Below are 18,640 nucleotides of genomic sequence, written 5' to 3' on the forward strand. Positions count from 1 at the left end.
AATACATTCTGAAGTAGAAGAAATGGCAAATGGTATGTTTTGACTTAGGAACACAAGGAGGGCTTTAATAACTTTGGAAACAAATTTTGTAATTGGCTGAAATGAATACATGTCCTGTTCAAGCAAGAAGCAGTTGCTTTCATTGTCCATCCTACGTTGGTTAGGCTGGTTAAAGAACATCATTAACCAACACTGAAAAGTATTTCCTTATGCTCTCCTTTGTCAGTTTCAATGGGAAACAGAAATGTATAGCTAAAGGGGAAATAATGGAAAAGGAGGAAGAAATCTTACTATTATCAGTCCTATAACTGACATTTTGAATTCAGGAACACTGAGCACTGTTGTACCAATATATATATATATCCGTGTCTGATCTACCATTTAGTCTTTTGTTAATAAGCTCCTTACCTGGCACACAGCTGCTTGGAGCATCGCATCAAAACCCCCTTCAGGTGTATCAATATTCCCAGAAATCTTTTGTTTATTCACTGCATTTCTGAATTCTGCTATATTGTCGGTCAGGGATAGCACGTGAATATAACCGTGAGGAGGCATACAATCTAAATTATAATCACTGTACAAAAACAAAACAAAACAAAAGGTCTAACACATTCCACATTTTCCATTTGAAGGAGACGTAAATATTCCCTATCAACCCATAAAATCCTGTTAGTAATGAAGATGTAAATACGCACAGCAAAAGAAATACTTAAAGAAAGAAAAATAACTTCAATGAGATTAAGCTCAGTGGGGATTAGTTTGAATTTACTACGAACAACAGATTTTTTTTGTATGTTATGGAAATGTATACAATATAATTTAGTTCCTATAGTAACAGTACACATGTAGTGTTTCTGTACAGAACAAGAAGAAACATGAAGTGAGCGATGGTATGAGCTCAGAGACTATATCATCCCTTTTGGAACATCTGTGGAGCGGTACAGCTTTGCTTTTCATTATCCTGAGAAAGGGCTATTACACCACAGGATTAAGATCCTTTAATAGCTCAATACACGGGCTACTGGATCAAAACTAAAATAAAATTTAAGTTCCTACATCCACTATTAGTAAGTAAATGTACACAAAACTATTGTTAAGACCAGTGACAGTTACCTCATTAAATGGATGGGAAACTCAATTTACTGTATCATCTTAGTTGTAAAAGATAATTTTTGAAATTATATTTAAGGGGAAAAAGAATGAAGTCTGACATAAGTAAGCTAATGGCATAGCACTTGTACAGGTCGCTGCTCTGCAACCCATTTAGGGCAGTGGAATTTACAGCACAAGCTGAGGTGCTCATCTGATTCAGAGATGCTGAGCAGGTTTCATCTCACTTAACTTCCTTTGCGTACAGTGTAGGCATCTGGACTATAACCTGCCTGCCCCCAACTCAATTTACAGTCAGTGAAGAGAAACTGGCACTGTAAGGATTAATACCTCTGCAAATGTCTACTTTTAGGCAAAATGAATCATGTCCTGGCAGTGCTACCTGATCTCCACTGACTGTATAGACAGTCCAGAGGACTACTTCAGACATAGACATTTATGTCTATCCAATGAAGTCCACTAGTAGTGCCCAATTCAAAAATCACTGAAATCAAAAAAGATACTTATGGACTTCACAGAACTTTGGATCACGTCTTCCCAGGAAAGATAATAATGAGCAAGAAGATATGAACAGTTAATATTCACTTTTCAAAGTATTACGGTTTATACAGACTTGAATTGATTATGCATAATCTTGTTCTTCAGAAAGTTTTGGAAGTGATCCCTCACATTATGTAAGTGTTGAATGCAAGGTATACAAGACATGGCATGAAAAAAGAAATGTAAGCCAGAACACCTTTCTTATTTTAAATGGGAGTTCATTCATATGACAACTGTGGAATTAGATCAGAGGATTGCTTTTTTTCATTACATAAGCTGAAAGTAACTGCATCACATCAACAAAAGTAGAGATTTACGAAGAGTTAATGAATACACAACCTTATACCAGAAGAGAAATCCTAGGTCAAAAAGTACAAAACTTTGTGATGAATCTAGGCAACGTATATCCAAAATAACTAAGACTAAGAACACAACAGTTGACTATAAAATTAAATGCAAAACATATTCAAATATACCAAAGCAGCATGTTGTTTGCATGGTTTTGCTAAAGAAAATATTCCACATTTTTTCTGATACAGAAGCAGTTTTTCTGAAATCACTCAGCAGGTATTTCAGAAGTAATCATTGTACAATAACTTTCAGCATTTTATTAGGAACTTTGCTGGAGAACCAAGCTATAATGAAACAAAGACAGATTCTGAAGAGCTTTAAAAATAAATATGCATAATGCATATTTGTGGAATTAAATAATTTCTCGGTGTTACAGTAAATATACAAAGACTACATACCTGCATTGGTTATGGATTCTACCTGGATGAATGCTAATATAGGGTGACACAGTTTTATCCACATAGGATCCAAATCCAAGTCGAAAATCAAGAGAAATATTCGCCATCTTTTTAGATAAAGCAAATCCAACGGAATTTAGTTTTTCTATATTGTTGTGCATAGAGGCTGAGACGTCAACTAAATAATAAAGATCCACAGGGTATTTCTCTAGAGGACGAACTTTTAACATAAAGTTTGCTTCACTTCCTGATTCAAAGGAAACAAATAAGTTTGTTTATTATTTTTGAATGGACACTCTTAAAAATACATTTATTTTTGCAGCAACCTCAGCACAAAGTTGTTTGTGTCAGCAAATAGAAAAACAAACAAACAAGAAAACCTCCCAACAGTAAATGAAACTTTGAAGCATCATTCAAAAATAAGCCATGAAGAGGCTCTTTGTAGAACATCTTGCTTTTTTTTTCTTGCAGGAGCACTGTGCGATTTATTGTAAAAATCTGCTTCTCCCCATTTTCTTTTAAATTCCTCGTTATGCAATCCCTTTGGCATTATACCAAAAAGCAGTTATGACTCACAAATGTCACAGATCTGCATACAAATTGTGGGCAGTCACTTCAAGGCTGACACTTCTAAGTATGTAAGTGTATCCTGCAAATAGTTTGTCATATGAGTCTAAAACTAAATGTATACCATAAAGACAGCACAGCCTGAAAAACTCACATAAGTTATGCTTCAAATTTACACCAATCTACTTCCAAAGATTCAATGAGAAAACTCAGTAGGATCAAAATATTTTTTAAAAAAAGAGGTTTTAATATTAAAAAAATCCATCTTTTGGTGTACACAAACAGAACTCTTCTTTTATTTCAGGATGATAAATGTCTGTCTCTCCTGCAGAACTACATCACGCTCTCATATGTAATAAAAACGTTAATGCTTTGGAAGCCACTAAAAAGAGTCCCCACATTTTTGCTTGCCTAATATTCTGTAAAGCCAGCAAAAAGAATGATGTGACTGAAGTATGGGCAAGGTAGGTACAGTAATGCATGACTTCAGATTGTTCACCCAAAGCATGAGCTCACAGAAGAAATGAGGGAGGAGGATCTTCGCGTGATGAGTGCAGAATGTAATTCAGTATTATGCAATGAAGATACAGCAAAGGACAGGAGGAAGGGAGACATTATAGAAGAATTATGCAGGTTTTTAATAAAAGCTATCTAAACATATTCAGAAACAGTTTCACTAAAAAAAACACCTGAAATGTGACTTATCTATTAATGACATTTACTAGTGCATATGACACTGCTAGATAGCATAATTAAAGTACATGTAACAAAGATCTGACCCAGAGAAGTTAAACATGCAAACTACTTTCTTCCAATGGTCTTTGAACATAATCCATCTGAAAATTTCAGGATTTGTCTGTATCAGGTCTTGCATGAAGAAAACAGAATTTCAGTGTGCTATAAATTATGCGTTTCCTCTTTGCCAATGTAAATTGAATTACTTTTTGTAAATGACACTTGCAGGTCTCCAGTTTGCATGCAGTGAAATGCTGAGTGCAGCTTTTATTTTTTCCCACATAAATCCTGACAGTTGGGTATATGTAAACAGTGACAAAAAAACCCAGTATCAAAACAAAAACATCTTTGTCTGCATGATTATACTGTATCAAATTTCTGTTTTGAGGCACAACTATAGCTATATATCTGTGCATTTCCCTGGGGAGTAAAATACGGGCAGGATGTCTGTATATCAAAAGTTATTCTTCTGGAGTCCTCAGAATTTCAGTCTTCTGCCTCCCTGATGCAAGACCTTCAGCAAAGCAAACTTAATTTCTCTATTTACTGGCAAAAAGGTTCATTAAACCAAATTTTAGAAAGCCAAGTGTTTTCTATTAATCCACTATGCCTTTGGAAATAAATGTGATTACAGACATTTCTAGAGCTAGCTCAGTTCCTGAGACCATTTCTCAGTACAAAGCAGAGTATCAGTCATTTCTTTGGAAGGAGAGTGGGGAAAGGAGAGGAAGTGCTGATGTTACTTTCTTAGTTTTATTATTATAAAGATAGAAAACCAGAGGTCCTTTGTGCTTTACACTCATGCAGATCCTTTCTTTTTCTCTTGTAATTGACAGAAAATTATCTTTTATGCAGTGAAGATCAGCAAGATACTACGATAACTCAGACTTTTCTTACTCACTTTATGTTTTTCTATAAAAGATTGATCCCTCTTAAATGACATATTTATTTCTCCAACTATTGTTTGCAAAAGAAAGAAATAAACTAAATTTTATGATATGAAATATACTCTGCATCCCTTTATATCACCTTCCACTTCTGCTGTTGGCTACAGCTCTTTTAGAGACAGAGAACATACATTGATTTAACTTGAGTTCAGCTGAGGGCAAATAGAGATATACTAGAAAATCTCAGATCCATAAAGGGACTTGTAGGTTCTGTTAGGGCCAGGTGTCTCACATTTTATAAATGAAATGTTAGGCAGTGAATACCTAAGTCTCCTTTAGGAATCCAGTCCTTTCTTATATATTGACTTTGGTGTCTTCATAGTTGTCTAGTCAATGCACTTAAAAGTAGCCAAATAATCAAGAAGCTTATAAAATGATGAATTTAGGAATTCTAACCCAATTTACTTTCAGTAAGGAATACAGTTTATATGCATGTAAGGGAAAACTATTTGTGTAAGTGGCTAAAGAAAAAGAATCAAGAAACCACAACAGAAAATACTACCTAAAATCCCTTTTCCACTTATCACTTGCATTATTCTGATGTTCAGCTGTGTTTGACAGAAACACTTCTTGCTGAAGACCATACTTGAATATGGGAGCCACACCATCATAGTCCTACAATATAGCATCATACTTCAAAATTCCAGCCACTTCTTCACAAAATATTTGTACTTAATATCATTGTATTTAGTTTAAATTGACTATAATATCAATGTGTTAGAGACAACCCAACCTGGACGCAGTTGGACTGAAACTTTTCCTGGTGTCACTTGTGTATTTGTCTCATGGTCACTAGGTATTGTGACATGAACTGTGGGATTTTCTACAAAATCTGATTGGCAGCCTCTTTTCATTAAGTTGAAAACAGTGTCACAGCGTCCTTTCTGTGTTGCGTCGGCAATGAAATCCTGTTTTATAAGAGACAAAAAGTACAAAACAATCTGAGCTGAAAAAAACAACTGTAATATCTTCAAAGGAAAGAGAAAAACAAAATAATAGTCTTTGAAACAATAAAATAACTACTATAATTGCACAAATTGTAGAATGAGTTCATGGAAGCCATATGTTTTTAATAAGGGCAATGACAAAATATTTAAATTAGAAGTTAAACCTAATTGCCACAATGACTTTCTTCTACAAAGGACAAAACTTTTGTATGAGAAAGAGGATCTTGCACAATCAGAACAAGCTGATTTTGGAGAAAAAGGAAACTATGTACTGTCACTATGTCACTAAAAAAAATTCTGTGCTATGCTATGAGTTAGTTATGCCAAGAAAGTGTCATTCACACAACATTAAAACAGGTTAGTTTTCAGAGGAATCCACTGGTAATGTTACTTAGGCTAATATTTAAAAGTAGCAGCAGAATTCAACTTTAGATTTACCTAACCTGAATTTGTCTATCACAGATGTTTAAGTTTCACCCCATACCCTACACCAAATCCAAAGACCAGCTGGACTATATTATTTCAATCCCCAGACAGAGGAAGCTATGTAGTACAAGACTGGATAGTTTAAGATGCCACCAACATAAAAAAGTCCCTGTAACAACAGAAAAGTGATTAGTAGTAGGATGATCTCAGAAGCAGCACATCCTTTGTTGCAGTGAAAGGGCAAAGTTGCCAAAATTGTGCCAACATGATCCAATGCAAAATTCCTTCCTGACCACAAATCTGATGATTAACATGATCCTGATCGTGCAAGGAAAAAAAAGACAAGATCTTTTGTACCCTTTCAAAGCATTGGTCCATCCCAGCCACAGCTGGAGACCAAACAATGGACAGTCTCTGATATTTCAGAGGCAGATGGGGAAAATAAAGAATCAAAAAGTGCATACAGCCAATTGTGTATTAGAGAACAGTCACCCAGACCCTGAAAAGACCAGAGAAAGACCCTGAAGAATGCGACTCAACAGTCATGTATCTTGTTTTCCAAGTTCCAACTCATTTTTGTAGTCTACCGCTGATACATTTTTTCCATAACCTTCTTTAACATAGACAAGAGAGACTACTTTTTGAGGTTACTGCTATTTATATACCCTTTTTCATGTATATGCATTTCAAAAAGGTAGATTTTTAAATGTACAAAGAACTTAGCTACTCTCATTGTTATCACTAATGACTGGTAGATATGTAGCATTTTCTGAAGTTTGCTGTGTGGGGATATAAAGTCAAAGCATCTCAAGTGTTCCTCAGGGCTGATTTTCTCATTAAAAACATTGTTTAGATGAAGCAGGCAGGCTAAGCTGAAAACTGCTCCTGTAACTTTACTCTGGAAAATTTCTGCCTGCGTTAATATGGGTTTTGCCATTCCACAACCATGGACGGTGCACGGTGAACCGGCTATCAAAGCATGGTCTAAGAAGGTTTGACAAACCCCTGGCTTCCAGGAACAGCTTTCAGGATTGACATGAGAGGTGAAGCAAGACAAGCAGGGCAGAAGTGAAAGCTGGTCAAATCTGAGTGTCTAGTTAGAAGGAGATTTACTGCAGCTCCATAGCACTGGAAAGCTAAGAAGTGCTGTTCCGTGATAAATACAGATGTAGCAGAATAAAATCGTGCCCTTTGTAAGACAGGACAACAGGCCACAATAATGGACCACTCCACATTGTAATCCATTGTGCCACCTACACAAGCCCTAAAGGCTCCTCTTGGAAAATAAGCGCTCCATGCCTCTATTGCATTACTTTTCCTTATATTTGTTTCAGACTAAGTTAGTCATTCCAAGACACAGTATCTCGGATAAAGTTACACCAGTGCCTTACACTCCTCATCCCTTCCAGGCACTCCCTAGGAATTTATCTACCTTCTCTGCTAATGAAAGCTACTACAGATAATTTGCATGTGACCTTCAAGAGCGTATGAGTTCGTAGTTGCCAGTGATATTCCTAAAAACCTTGCTCCTCTGAAGTGCTTAAAATGGTCCAGCCTTACTCAAAATCACTTAATCAACTGTAATTTTCTGACAAACAAAACCAGAAATTCCCCTATTCTTAGAGTTCACAAAGCAATAACAATTTCAGAATAATTCTTGCTACCCAAGATCTATCCTCTGTGCTAAGTCTCAGAATTGATGTTTCAAGTGTCAAAATAAGAAAGTATCATTTTTTCCATTTGTGACAGGGTCATAATATATGATGAAGTCAAAGGTAACTCCACTGTTAGTAAAACCTTTTGCTAAATGGAATAGGCATATATGTATAGACTTGCTCTGATATATAATGAGGACTTAATATAAATTACTGATAAGTAATTTTGCTTTTGAAGCCAAAAAAGTTGAACTCTCAAAGTTACTATAAGTCTGCCAAAGCTCTCTATGAAGCAGATGGAATGCATTAAAAAGTTCTCACTTTATTTAAAATTACTGCAATTTTCCAAATAAAAGATTGTATTTTCTCCTTTGGAAACAAAATATATTTCACATGATTTCACAGGTTCTGTCTCCAGAGGTCATTTAAAGAGTTTCTTGCTATTTCTCACTATAATTTTCACAGCTTAAAAGTCTTTTATCTTTATAAAGATCAGAAGCAGCTAAAATATAAAGTCAAAAGTAAATAAGAAAAATGCCATACCTCTTGAGCACACCAGCCACACTCTGGACCCAAAGCAAGACACTTTGTGCATGTTACTGCATTTGAAGTGGCACATCTGTTTTCCGCTGCAATGAAATATAAAACCAAACATTCATGATTTATGATGATATGTGGGAATTGTAAAATACCTGATTTTAAACCAAGATTTCAAAAATTACTTCACCAGATTAAGAGTGATGACAACGTATCCAAACAGAAGTAAAACAGAACAAAGGCAGCCCAGAGAGGGAACACTTGCAGCATTTTTTTTATCTACAGTCTAGAACTATATGTACAGATTGAATAAACTCCATTCTCAAGGCCAAATTTTTAAGATCCTGATTTAGAATAATTTTGAAGTGAAAGTTTATTTTTGGCATGTACCTTGCTGATTTACTGCCTAACAGAAAAAATTTACCAGGTAGCTTATCTCTTCATAGACATTTGCTTTTTAAGTCATTAACGCTTGACTGAGTTATTCATTATTCACTCTGCATGGAACCCAAAATATTTTCTCACCTTCTATAAATATTTCCCCTCTGCATTTTCTGGAATGAATAGTTTCCCAGAAGAGGCAGATTTTTTTTTTTTTTTTTTCAGAAGCGAATACAAATTTATTCAACATTACGTGTGTCACAGATTGAAGACACATCATCCTGTACTAACAACTGCAAAAATTGTGCCTACTAACAGGTCTATCAGCAAAGCTGTTTATACCCTTTTCACAGCTTTGTTTTATAGGTCACTGCTTAAGTTACTATTCTTTGCTACGAAACTTTGGCAGTCAGAATTGAGAAGAAGAGATAGCCTTTTCAAGGGACTTAGTCACCTCAACTTCAATGTCAGCATCAGCGTATCCTTTCAGCACGTTCAGCAGAAGGCTCTTGCAGATCAGTGTGCCTCTACACGAGACAGAATTCACCTGCCAAGAGCTATGAGGAAGGCACATGACCTTGAGTAACTGAGATCCAAGGAACTAATCACAGCTTGCAAGTTATTAGTATCAACAACATATATACCATTATCAGAATTAACAAGATAGAAAAGCCTAGTACAGCACAATTGCAGCATTATATTGATAACATATAGGTTAGTGGCAATTTCATTAATTTCAAAAGTCAGACCTATATTTCTATTTCATATAAACTGCTGTTGACAATTTTTGCCATGCAGGCAATGTGAGAAAAGAAATGTATACGAAAGGGGGAGAAACTCTGAAGATATGATAAAACCAATAAGCTGAAAAGCAGCCCTGTAAGGTGCTGGAACAGAGGGAAAACTGATTAACGGGTGGGAGAGGTGGGCAGGGATAAATAAAGGAGGAGTCGCTAAGGAGAGAGAAAAGAACAAGACAAAATCCAAAAGGTTTTTGTTTGTTTGTTATAAAAACAAACACAGCAAGTTTGACTTGGATGTGAAATGAGGGCAAGCTCATTCAGCACTGACACAACAAAACTTCTTTGCATTTATAAGAAGACGGCAACAGCACTTTATGTTCTGCAGTCTGAAAGAGCAGACCTGGAGGCCATAGAAAAAGTTACCGCAAACTGCAGGAGAGAACGAGGGTGAGGATTCCAGGTAGGTACCAACACGCACAGGGTTGTAGAGCTTGCCACAAATCCCTTTCTAGACAGCATTGGTAAAGCACAAAGACACAGGATGAAAAGTTGTTGAAGGAGTAAAAATAAAAGGAATGTAATTTTTCTTGGCCCAGAAACATCACTCCCATCTTCAACTGGATACCAAAGACAGCAGAGATGAAAGGCATTACAAGAAAAAGAGAGTAAAGTGATGGATTCAGTAAAAGTGTCAAAGGACAAGGAAAGGTAAGAATTGCTGATATGCAGTGTAACAGTGGGTAAAGACGACCATGGGACAAAACAGGGAGGAGGTGACGTGAACTTTGAAGTTACCAATCAAGTAACATCCACCATAAGAGACAGAACTGTTCTGGTAAGAATAAATAGTTGACAGGAAGAAATGAGAGGCCTGTGTATCTAGCTACACAGATAAGGCATAAGCCAAATTAATTCCTGATCATCGTAATCAGTAAATCAAAGTAAACCAAATAATGAGCTTGGCCTAATTCATTTCCTGTAGTAACTTCTGAGACTTCTTTCTTAAAATGTATAATCCTATCCATAGAACACACCCTTCCCAAAATTAAATGCCATTGACCGTGTAACAAAACATTCATGTCTTATTGTAATGTGCACTTGCTAAAAAAAATAGTATGTGTCTATGACTGGAACAACTGTACTGTATTTCCAGATGCATCGGAAAACTGACTGAAAAATAACTGTCCCAAATTTTTTTTCTGTATCGTTAGTTTAGGTACTGACTCTATTGAAGCTTGATTTAGTTTATTAATACAACATACATGGTAAAATATGGGGGGGAGGGGAAAGCAGTGTGTCTTTCTAAACTGCTAAGGCAGGAGAAAAGATCTTAAAATCCAGTTTGGGTTTTCGATGTGATCATGGCAGATGAAATGCTTTAACAAATGAGATATACAGTATTGCTGGATGCAAATCTCTTTGCTGATAACTCGCCAGTCTCAAGAGCCCCATTTTCACAACATGAAGTCACAGACTGGCAATTGACAACCTTGGTACCATTGGCTCAAAAAGCTGATTTTTTTGGACTAAAGAGAAACTTGAAAAAGGTTTATTAATGCCTGAGACACATTCTGGCTGCATCACTATTGTAGTTCCCAAGTACGTAGTCCCTTATAGCAGTAACATTCATGGACATGCTTTCATTCACCAAATATTTATTATTTAGTTATAAGCCTACTCTAAAACCATAACTGATTTAGTATAAGCTTCTCAGTTGCTTTTAAAAATCATATGCTAAAGCAAGAAACATTTTTTAATGAGTTGGCTGAAAAAAGAACTGAGATTTTTCCTGCCACTTCACCAAAACCAGAGTCCAGACAAGACTGAGTTACTGTTCAGCCAAAGCTAAGGGCAAGTTTCTACTGGCTTAGTTATAACTGATGTACGCCAAAAGGTATTTTCAACAAGGGCCAAATTTTGTGCTGGGAACTGCACAGGCATATGCATGTAATAAAAAGTGAGTGCAGCAGGTTAAACTGCACTTTTCCGGCCTCCTCCACAAAATACAACCATGCTCCAACGACTGCAGCTACTTACAGTGATCACAGGTGTGGCAAGCCTAAACTCTCAGCAGCAAGAGGGATCAGGGCAAGACAAATATCATATATGTTATAATCATATCCTGCCTCCCTATTATGAAAATAACTTTATCATGATCAGGGTATTTATCTCCGAGATGGAATAACAGTAACGCACAGTGGTGTTTGAGAGGGGATGTTAAACAGGTTTTCAAAGGACAGCACTTTGTTCAAGTACAGCCAAGAATTCAGATTTATATCAACTTCACTGTTGGTACACGTTTGTGCTGTTTTTGGAGGGTGTACCATTTGCTTTCTTAAAAGAGAAAGCCAAAATATAACTAGCAGCTTATACTCCCTGATCATGGTCCTCAGACTGTTGAACACCAGTCAAGGCAAGAAGATATGAAATTAACTAGCCTCTACAGAGTTTTTTTCCTTAAATTCTGTATCCAATCTTGTTCTAGGGCAGTAATCAGCCAGGCTGTCTCTCTCCACAGATAATGTGGCCTTCAATAACTTGTGTGTAGCATCACTTCCGAGGAAAGTCGCAGCTTTTATGCAGTATACTGCAGTTATCTTCACCTTTCTGTCTTCAGGAGCTAAACATGACTCCTGCAGAGGGGACAGGCAGTAACTGTCCCAGCTAACACACAGCTTCTCAATTCACTTTGGCTGAACGTGCAGATACAATGAAAAGCATTGTAAAAATGTTACAGAGGGGGAATTTTTTCCATGATTATTGTGTCTGACACTTACTTGCTCAGATTACAAGGAAAAAATGAGTGCCTGGGCTTTAACTGCCAATCCTAAAACCTAATCCTGGAATTAGGGTTTTTTCCCCCTTTTTTCCAAACAAGCAATAATTCTCTCTACCCTTTGTGCACAATGCCATGCTTTAAAAGCACGCTTTGTCACCACCAGTTTTTCCAAGAGGGTTACAAGGTACGCCTCAGCATCAGCTTTAAGAGGTCCTCACCCTTGCCCAGAAAAGGACATTTCAACTTGAAAACTGTACACCTATTATGTTTTACAATAAATTGCTAAGATTACTTGAGCAAAAATACCAGACAACTTTTCTTCCCTCTCCCTTTTTTCTATTACATACTGGATTTGTTAATTGGTTTCACTTCTCTATTAATGGTTGTCCACTTCAGTTTCACTATTCAGACAGGAGCTAAGCTGCACACTGATTTGAAAATATCCTTTACCAGCAAGAGAAGCTGCAGTAGACTAAAACTCAACATGTAAGAGACACATGTGTTTGCTAAGGAAAAGATGTATAAAAGAAAGGTGCAAAACATGACTGGCACTGTTAAATCCTGAGCCCTGGAAAAATACTTCTGTAAACCTGGCAAGTGAGTAAAAGGAAAAATACTTCTGTAAACATGGCAAGTGAGTAAAAACACCTTTCCATTAAAACAAACAAGCAAACAAAAAAACCTCCAAACCAAAAAACACCCTAGACCTTCTCTTTCTACTAGTCATTAAAAAAAATAATCAAGTGTTATAGTGTTCCTAGAAAGAAAAATGGAGTATACTAGAAGAGATAAACCATAATGCAGTTATAGAGAAGATAGGAGATATAAATGAGACATAAATAAGAAGTATACATGCATATCTGGATAAATGCAGTGAAAAGCATCATTAGCGAACAAGTCCTGATGACTGATATGGGTTCCCATTCCTAACTCTGCCAATATCCCCCCGATAGTTTTGGGGTTCCCCAATTAATCTGCATTACCATATGAACACAGTACCCTATGAACATGAGGGGCATTATGGGCAGTGACACGAATTATATAAAAAGCCATCAAATGCAAAGTAATGCAGCAGTCTGCCTCATTGTACGAGAGTTCATGCCTTTGCAAACTATGCAGCAAAATAACCAAGATCTTCCTTTTTTGCACATTGTGCAAGCTCTGTGTGACGCCACTTGAGAGAACTGATTCTGGATATCAGCTGAACAAGGCAAAGGCAAAGGAGGAGGAAAAGGGGGAGACCTCTGTCAACACAGCATTAGGAGAGCTCTGGCAGAAAAGTACAGTCGTAGCTGATGCTGGAGGACAGCAAATGTATCAGAAGTCTGCTGTGTAATGGCACGTGGAGATGGAGTTCCTGTGTATGGACACTTCCATAATTAGGCAATGGTATAGACACTAGGCTTCAAGGAGGTACTCTTGACACCTCTCTCAGCCTACATGTATCTTTCTTAGCCTCATCTCTCTGAAAAGTTCCATCACTTCTACGAATGTTGCACATCATTCAAGAGGAAAACTTGGAGCACAGAAGCCTCACACAGATGCATATAAACTCAAGTTTTTCATATATATATATCACTTTAGAGGATTTTTTTATTTTGTCAGAAAGATGCATATAGCAGCATTTTGGAAAAGGTACTACCCAAAATAGCTACTGGTATAGCAGTTAGGACTCACAAACACAACATTCAAACCACAGCCTCAAACATGACCTTGACTGTGGGAGACAGAGCTATTGACTACTCCAGACCGACTTTGTTCCCAAGCCGCAATACAGAATGAAAACAAGCAATGTAACCTTGAAATTTTTCACAACACAATTTTCGTTTCTTGGCCAACTTTACTTGTAGCCTCTCCTTTCTATGAAACTTCCTGCTTTTACGGGAGATGGTTAAATTTTGTTGATGCAATCCATGCCTGCAAACAATGAGTCAAAGACTATTTGGCTTCTGAAACCAACCTATTCTGTCTCTTGCAAATAAAAACATACAGGACAATTTACTCTGATTATATCATTAGAAGAGACTCATTTCTCACAGCCATTAGCTTTTATGGCACAGGTTTGCACCAATAAAAATGCAAAGCATATGCAACCAGAGAGCTTAAATCTTTCCTTATTAAATCCCTTGATTTAAAGGGAACTTCAGGATGTGCGGAGCTGTGTTAATTCCCTTGTTTCCTAGGATGGGATATGGGCACAGGAATCATTACAGTCTAGTCATTTCCAGCTGCTAGAATCTCCCTTGGAGTTGGCCAGCTTGGATACGGTCATGCTGCTCGAGCAAAGCCTGGAATGGCTACTGCCGTATTTCATTGCTAATTTAATTTCTTGTGTATCAGTAAGCACTGCTAGCAAGTAGCACATCAACAACCTAGAATGGTCAGTATATTCCTGTGTATACTATAAAGTATTTACCTAAATATGAGGTCATGATGAATACAAAGGTAGACACAAGTGACTATTTTTTGCCTGCTTAAGAAGTTCAACCTTGAATAAAAGCCAAGTCCAAGCTGTATCTCCCACTATCTTCTATAGCTCCACCTCCTCAAACCAGGCCCTCAACTCCCAGTTGCCTCCCTAGTCTACCTTTCTATTGCATATATAGTCTTCCCCAAATTCTTGCTTTCTGCTCCATAAGAGCACTACTTCTTCCTGCCTCAAACCCAGAAGCAGTGCGGAGAATGGGCAGCAGCTCAGAGCTATTTCTTCACAAGGAATGTCACCATAGACCACCAGATCCACAGGTTCTTAGTCCATAGCAATGCAAACAGCTCAATTCACTTATTTTTATCTGCATACATTGTGAGTTGGAACAAACCTACTCTGTATTTCAGACCGTAATTCTCAAAGCTGAAAACCTACTGGAACCAGTCCCTCAATTCTGAACACAAAATGATAACTGAATTGTGCTTCTACAAAAGTTTTTCCTGAAAGAAACCAAAAGCCCCAAACCAAAAACTGTGTGCATGTGTATATTAGGAAGACACGTCAGGGTTAAAACAAAACATTGAACACATAATACATAGTTTACACTCACAATGAGAAAATCTCAAGAATATTAAATAAAAGCTAAGACTGGTAGCAGAGAGGATAACCACCACTCCTTAAGGACTTGTAGTATGTCGTGCACAAGTTTGGGAAGGGCATTTATTCAGCACAGCTATTTTAAAAATGTTATTGCCTTCTGGAATACAAAGTGTTTGGTATTTGTTATTTCAGTAATTTGCTTTTCAATAGGGTTTTCAATCTCCAAACATGGTTATTGGCCCTGAGACAAATGGAATGTGGTAAAAACTTTCTGGGATTTTCTTCTAAATTATTTTTGTTACTTTTATGCTCTTTGAATGCAGAAACAGTTAGATGTCAGATTTTAATTAACTGCATGATAACACAGCACAAAAGACTCTTAAGGTCCCATTTGATGATTAACAGCTGAATTAAAAGTCCTTCAAAGGTCAGTTAAACTAGAGTGCTTTTCTGAATATATCAATCAAAAATGGATGAACACAAAGATCTTCTAATAGAATACTGAGAAATTAGTTTCTCAAATAGGAGATACATGCATTGTTCACAAACAAAAAAACCTGAAACCCAACCATACCTCTCTAGGAACAGACACTGGCCAACCTCTATTTTAAGTTTATATAAACCTTTATAATTTGGGGGCAAAGATTACACACAACATGACTGCAGGCTATAAAATATGCAGACTCACATACTAACTATAACTACTGGTGCACACATACTGTTTGAATGCAAGCTTCTGCTTGTGCTTCTGCAAGTAAGTACTCACATATGTGTATGGTCTGCAGGTGCAGTTTAAATGCTCTGTAAGGGACAGCCTTCAAACACACAAATTCAAGATTTTAAACAGGTAGTGGTTTATTTAATGTTCTGAAGTAATGCCACAACATTTTTGACAGCAAAATGCAATCCAACAGTTTTGCTTAGACTGGAAGAGCGTGCTTGCTGATGTCATTAGTTTTATTTAGGTAATTTTGCATCATTTGTGCCAGAGTGTAAGTTGTCTCCAGTTTTCGTATTTCCTGGGAGTCCTGTTTGTACAAGAAGATGGGATCCTGGTTCAGCTTTCTAGCAAGAAACTCCCATCCAAGAGAAGCAAATTGTCCTCAGCACAGTACTAACCCCTGTCACCCTGCAGAGATGACATGGAAATAAATCATACTCTTAAGTACAGTAGAAGAAGTGGAATTCACTTAGCCTAATTCCCTTGAACACTGAGAAGGAACAGAATTTATTTTGGAAAGGGCAGTTACTGGTGTAAGCAGACTTGGACTACTTTTGTGATGTCACCATACATCATGCAGCTGTATTCATAACACAGCTACAACAACAGCAAAATACCAAAAATACTTAAGTTTTCAAGATTTGAACCCAATGAAATCCTGCTGCTAACAACTTAACTCCCAAGTCAGTGGGCAGAGAAGGGGCCTGAAGAAAAATAAAAATCGAGCATCCAGGAACATCATTCCACCTGCCTGGTGGTGCTACAGGCAGTACAGCTACAGAATTTTCCTCCTCCAATAATTGCAGTTAAAATCTCTGTCTTAATATCTCTTGATAATTATAAATACTTCAGACTCTACTGTCACCATGGGTAACAGCAGTTAAGAAGTCACCACAGGCATATGACAATGAAGTCATGGGAAGCACAGAAACATATGAAGAAAAAAGTCAATTATGAGCTTTGCAAACTTTTCAATTTAGGCAAATATAGCCTCAGCTAGAAGTTGCTTTTTTGGCAGCTTTCTAATGCTGTAATTTCCAATCATCCTGAAACACTTACATTTTGCTCAAGGGGTTATTCTTGTTCTGCCACCAGAACAAGGGGGAATCCTGAATGGCTGGCAAGAAGCTTACTTTTCTTCTTGAAGAAAGGTTCCATTACAGTGGACAGTGAACTAATTCATTAGAGCCCTACTTCCTTCCCAAAAGCTCAACTAAATAGCCCAAGTCCATTTATGTAAACTGCCAAAAGAAAAAAAATTATCTTTTAATAAAGTTCAAGTGCTTAGAAAAGAATAACAGACCATATCCTGCTTTGTCCATCATAAATTATGCCTATTTAAGCAGATCAGAAAGAAGTATTACATCTTTCCACTGGTTAGACAGAAGTCAGCAATTAGTAATGGACAAATACAGGAGCTTTGAAGACAGATTTTGCTGGAAAGGAGGACGTAAGTAGAAAGAGAAACACTGAGGCCTTAAGAATTTGATTAAAAAAAAACACAAAAAGTTTATTACACAAAGGAATTGATAATCTTCTCCAGAATTTTGTTTTCATTACGTTCAACTTGAGAAGCCAGATTTATACCAAGATGTCTGCACTACCAGTTACAGTAAAAGCACAGGATAGTTCACATATATAATTCTTGAAAATATAACATATGATTTTAGCATCATTAATGTATTTTAAGAACACTGAGCAAACTTTAAAGCTCAGGACACAAAGCCATTCCACTTGTCTTTTTTACCCTGACAGAACTCCTTAAATCCCAATCACGGCCTAAGACACACCTATCCCGATACTAAAAAAATTGGTTTTGAAATATGCAGTTTTTTTAAATGTACACTGGTGATAAATAAAATAATTCATGTATGTAGCGTAGATTTTATTTGTACAATAAGGCTAATGTTTCTTACATCAGGCCTGTTCTAAAGAAGTGAGATCCCTAGCTTCTAACTAAGGACTTACTCTCCAAAACAATGATGAATCTGACTTTCTGAAAAAGTCTTGATAAATATCAGCAGCCCATGTCAACTTACACAATTTGTAAATATAATATCTTATGTTTCTCTTCTCATACCTCCTACTGTAGATTAGTAACTAATCCAAATTGTCCCAAATTCAAGACACAGTTAACATGGACATCATGAGTTCTTTCTAGGGACTTGAAATATATTACCAGCATTTATGCACTTTGGAAGTACAAGGGAGATTATAATCTGACATTTTAATGTCCTCTTGTTGAACATGCAAGGAGATGAGGGCTTATTTGATGAAGATTTTCTTAAGCTTCCGTAAAGCTCACATTCTGACACCTTTCTGATGCTCTGGGGAGGTAAATTAAACTTAGATTGTACTTTAATGGAAAATCAAATTCATTCATACAGGCCTCTTGACTAATGGGGTATAATTCCTGCTTGCTCAGTTGTTGCAGTTCCAGCCCTCAAAAGTTTAAGGACCAGAAAAGAAGCTACTGCTTCTTCAAACTACTGTACAGAGTATTCCTGCTGCATGCAATCTTCAGGCTGCCTTCACAACTTCATTCAGTGACATGTCCTAAATGACATAGAGACAACATTCCCAGAGCACCAAGAGTGTGGTTACTGCTCTTCTAGTTGGTAAATTGCCCATCTCCTCTCTTTTCCCAGTCTCACCCCATCTCCAACATCTGTAGCACGGAAACATTGTAAATACGATACATGCAACCACCAGTATCATTCAACTTGCAAAAACCATAAAATAAAAAACCCTACCACATAAAACCCCTGAAGACAC

The 18,640-nt window shown here is 36.9% G+C and overlaps 1 protein-coding gene across 1 annotated transcript in view; it reads right to left on the reverse strand.

Moving 5' to 3' along the window:
* Positions 1-18,640, reverse strand: part of ITGB8 (integrin subunit beta 8) — a 42,696-nt gene that overhangs the window by 20,155 nt on the left and 3,901 nt on the right. The window contains exons 2-5 of the mRNA XM_072854163.1: positions 8,220-8,305; positions 5,382-5,556; positions 2,400-2,646; positions 409-574 (exon numbers count right to left, since the gene is read on the reverse strand). Coding sequence (XP_072710264.1) covers positions 409-574; positions 2,400-2,646; positions 5,382-5,556; positions 8,220-8,305 — 674 coding nt within the window. The remainder of the gene's footprint in view (positions 1-408; positions 575-2,399; positions 2,647-5,381; positions 5,557-8,219; positions 8,306-18,640) is intronic.

The sequence above is a fragment of the Ciconia boyciana genome, chromosome 2 (genome assembly GCF_034638445.1).
Source record: "Ciconia boyciana chromosome 2, ASM3463844v1, whole genome shotgun sequence".
Taxonomy (NCBI): domain Eukaryota; kingdom Metazoa; phylum Chordata; class Aves; order Ciconiiformes; family Ciconiidae; genus Ciconia; species Ciconia boyciana.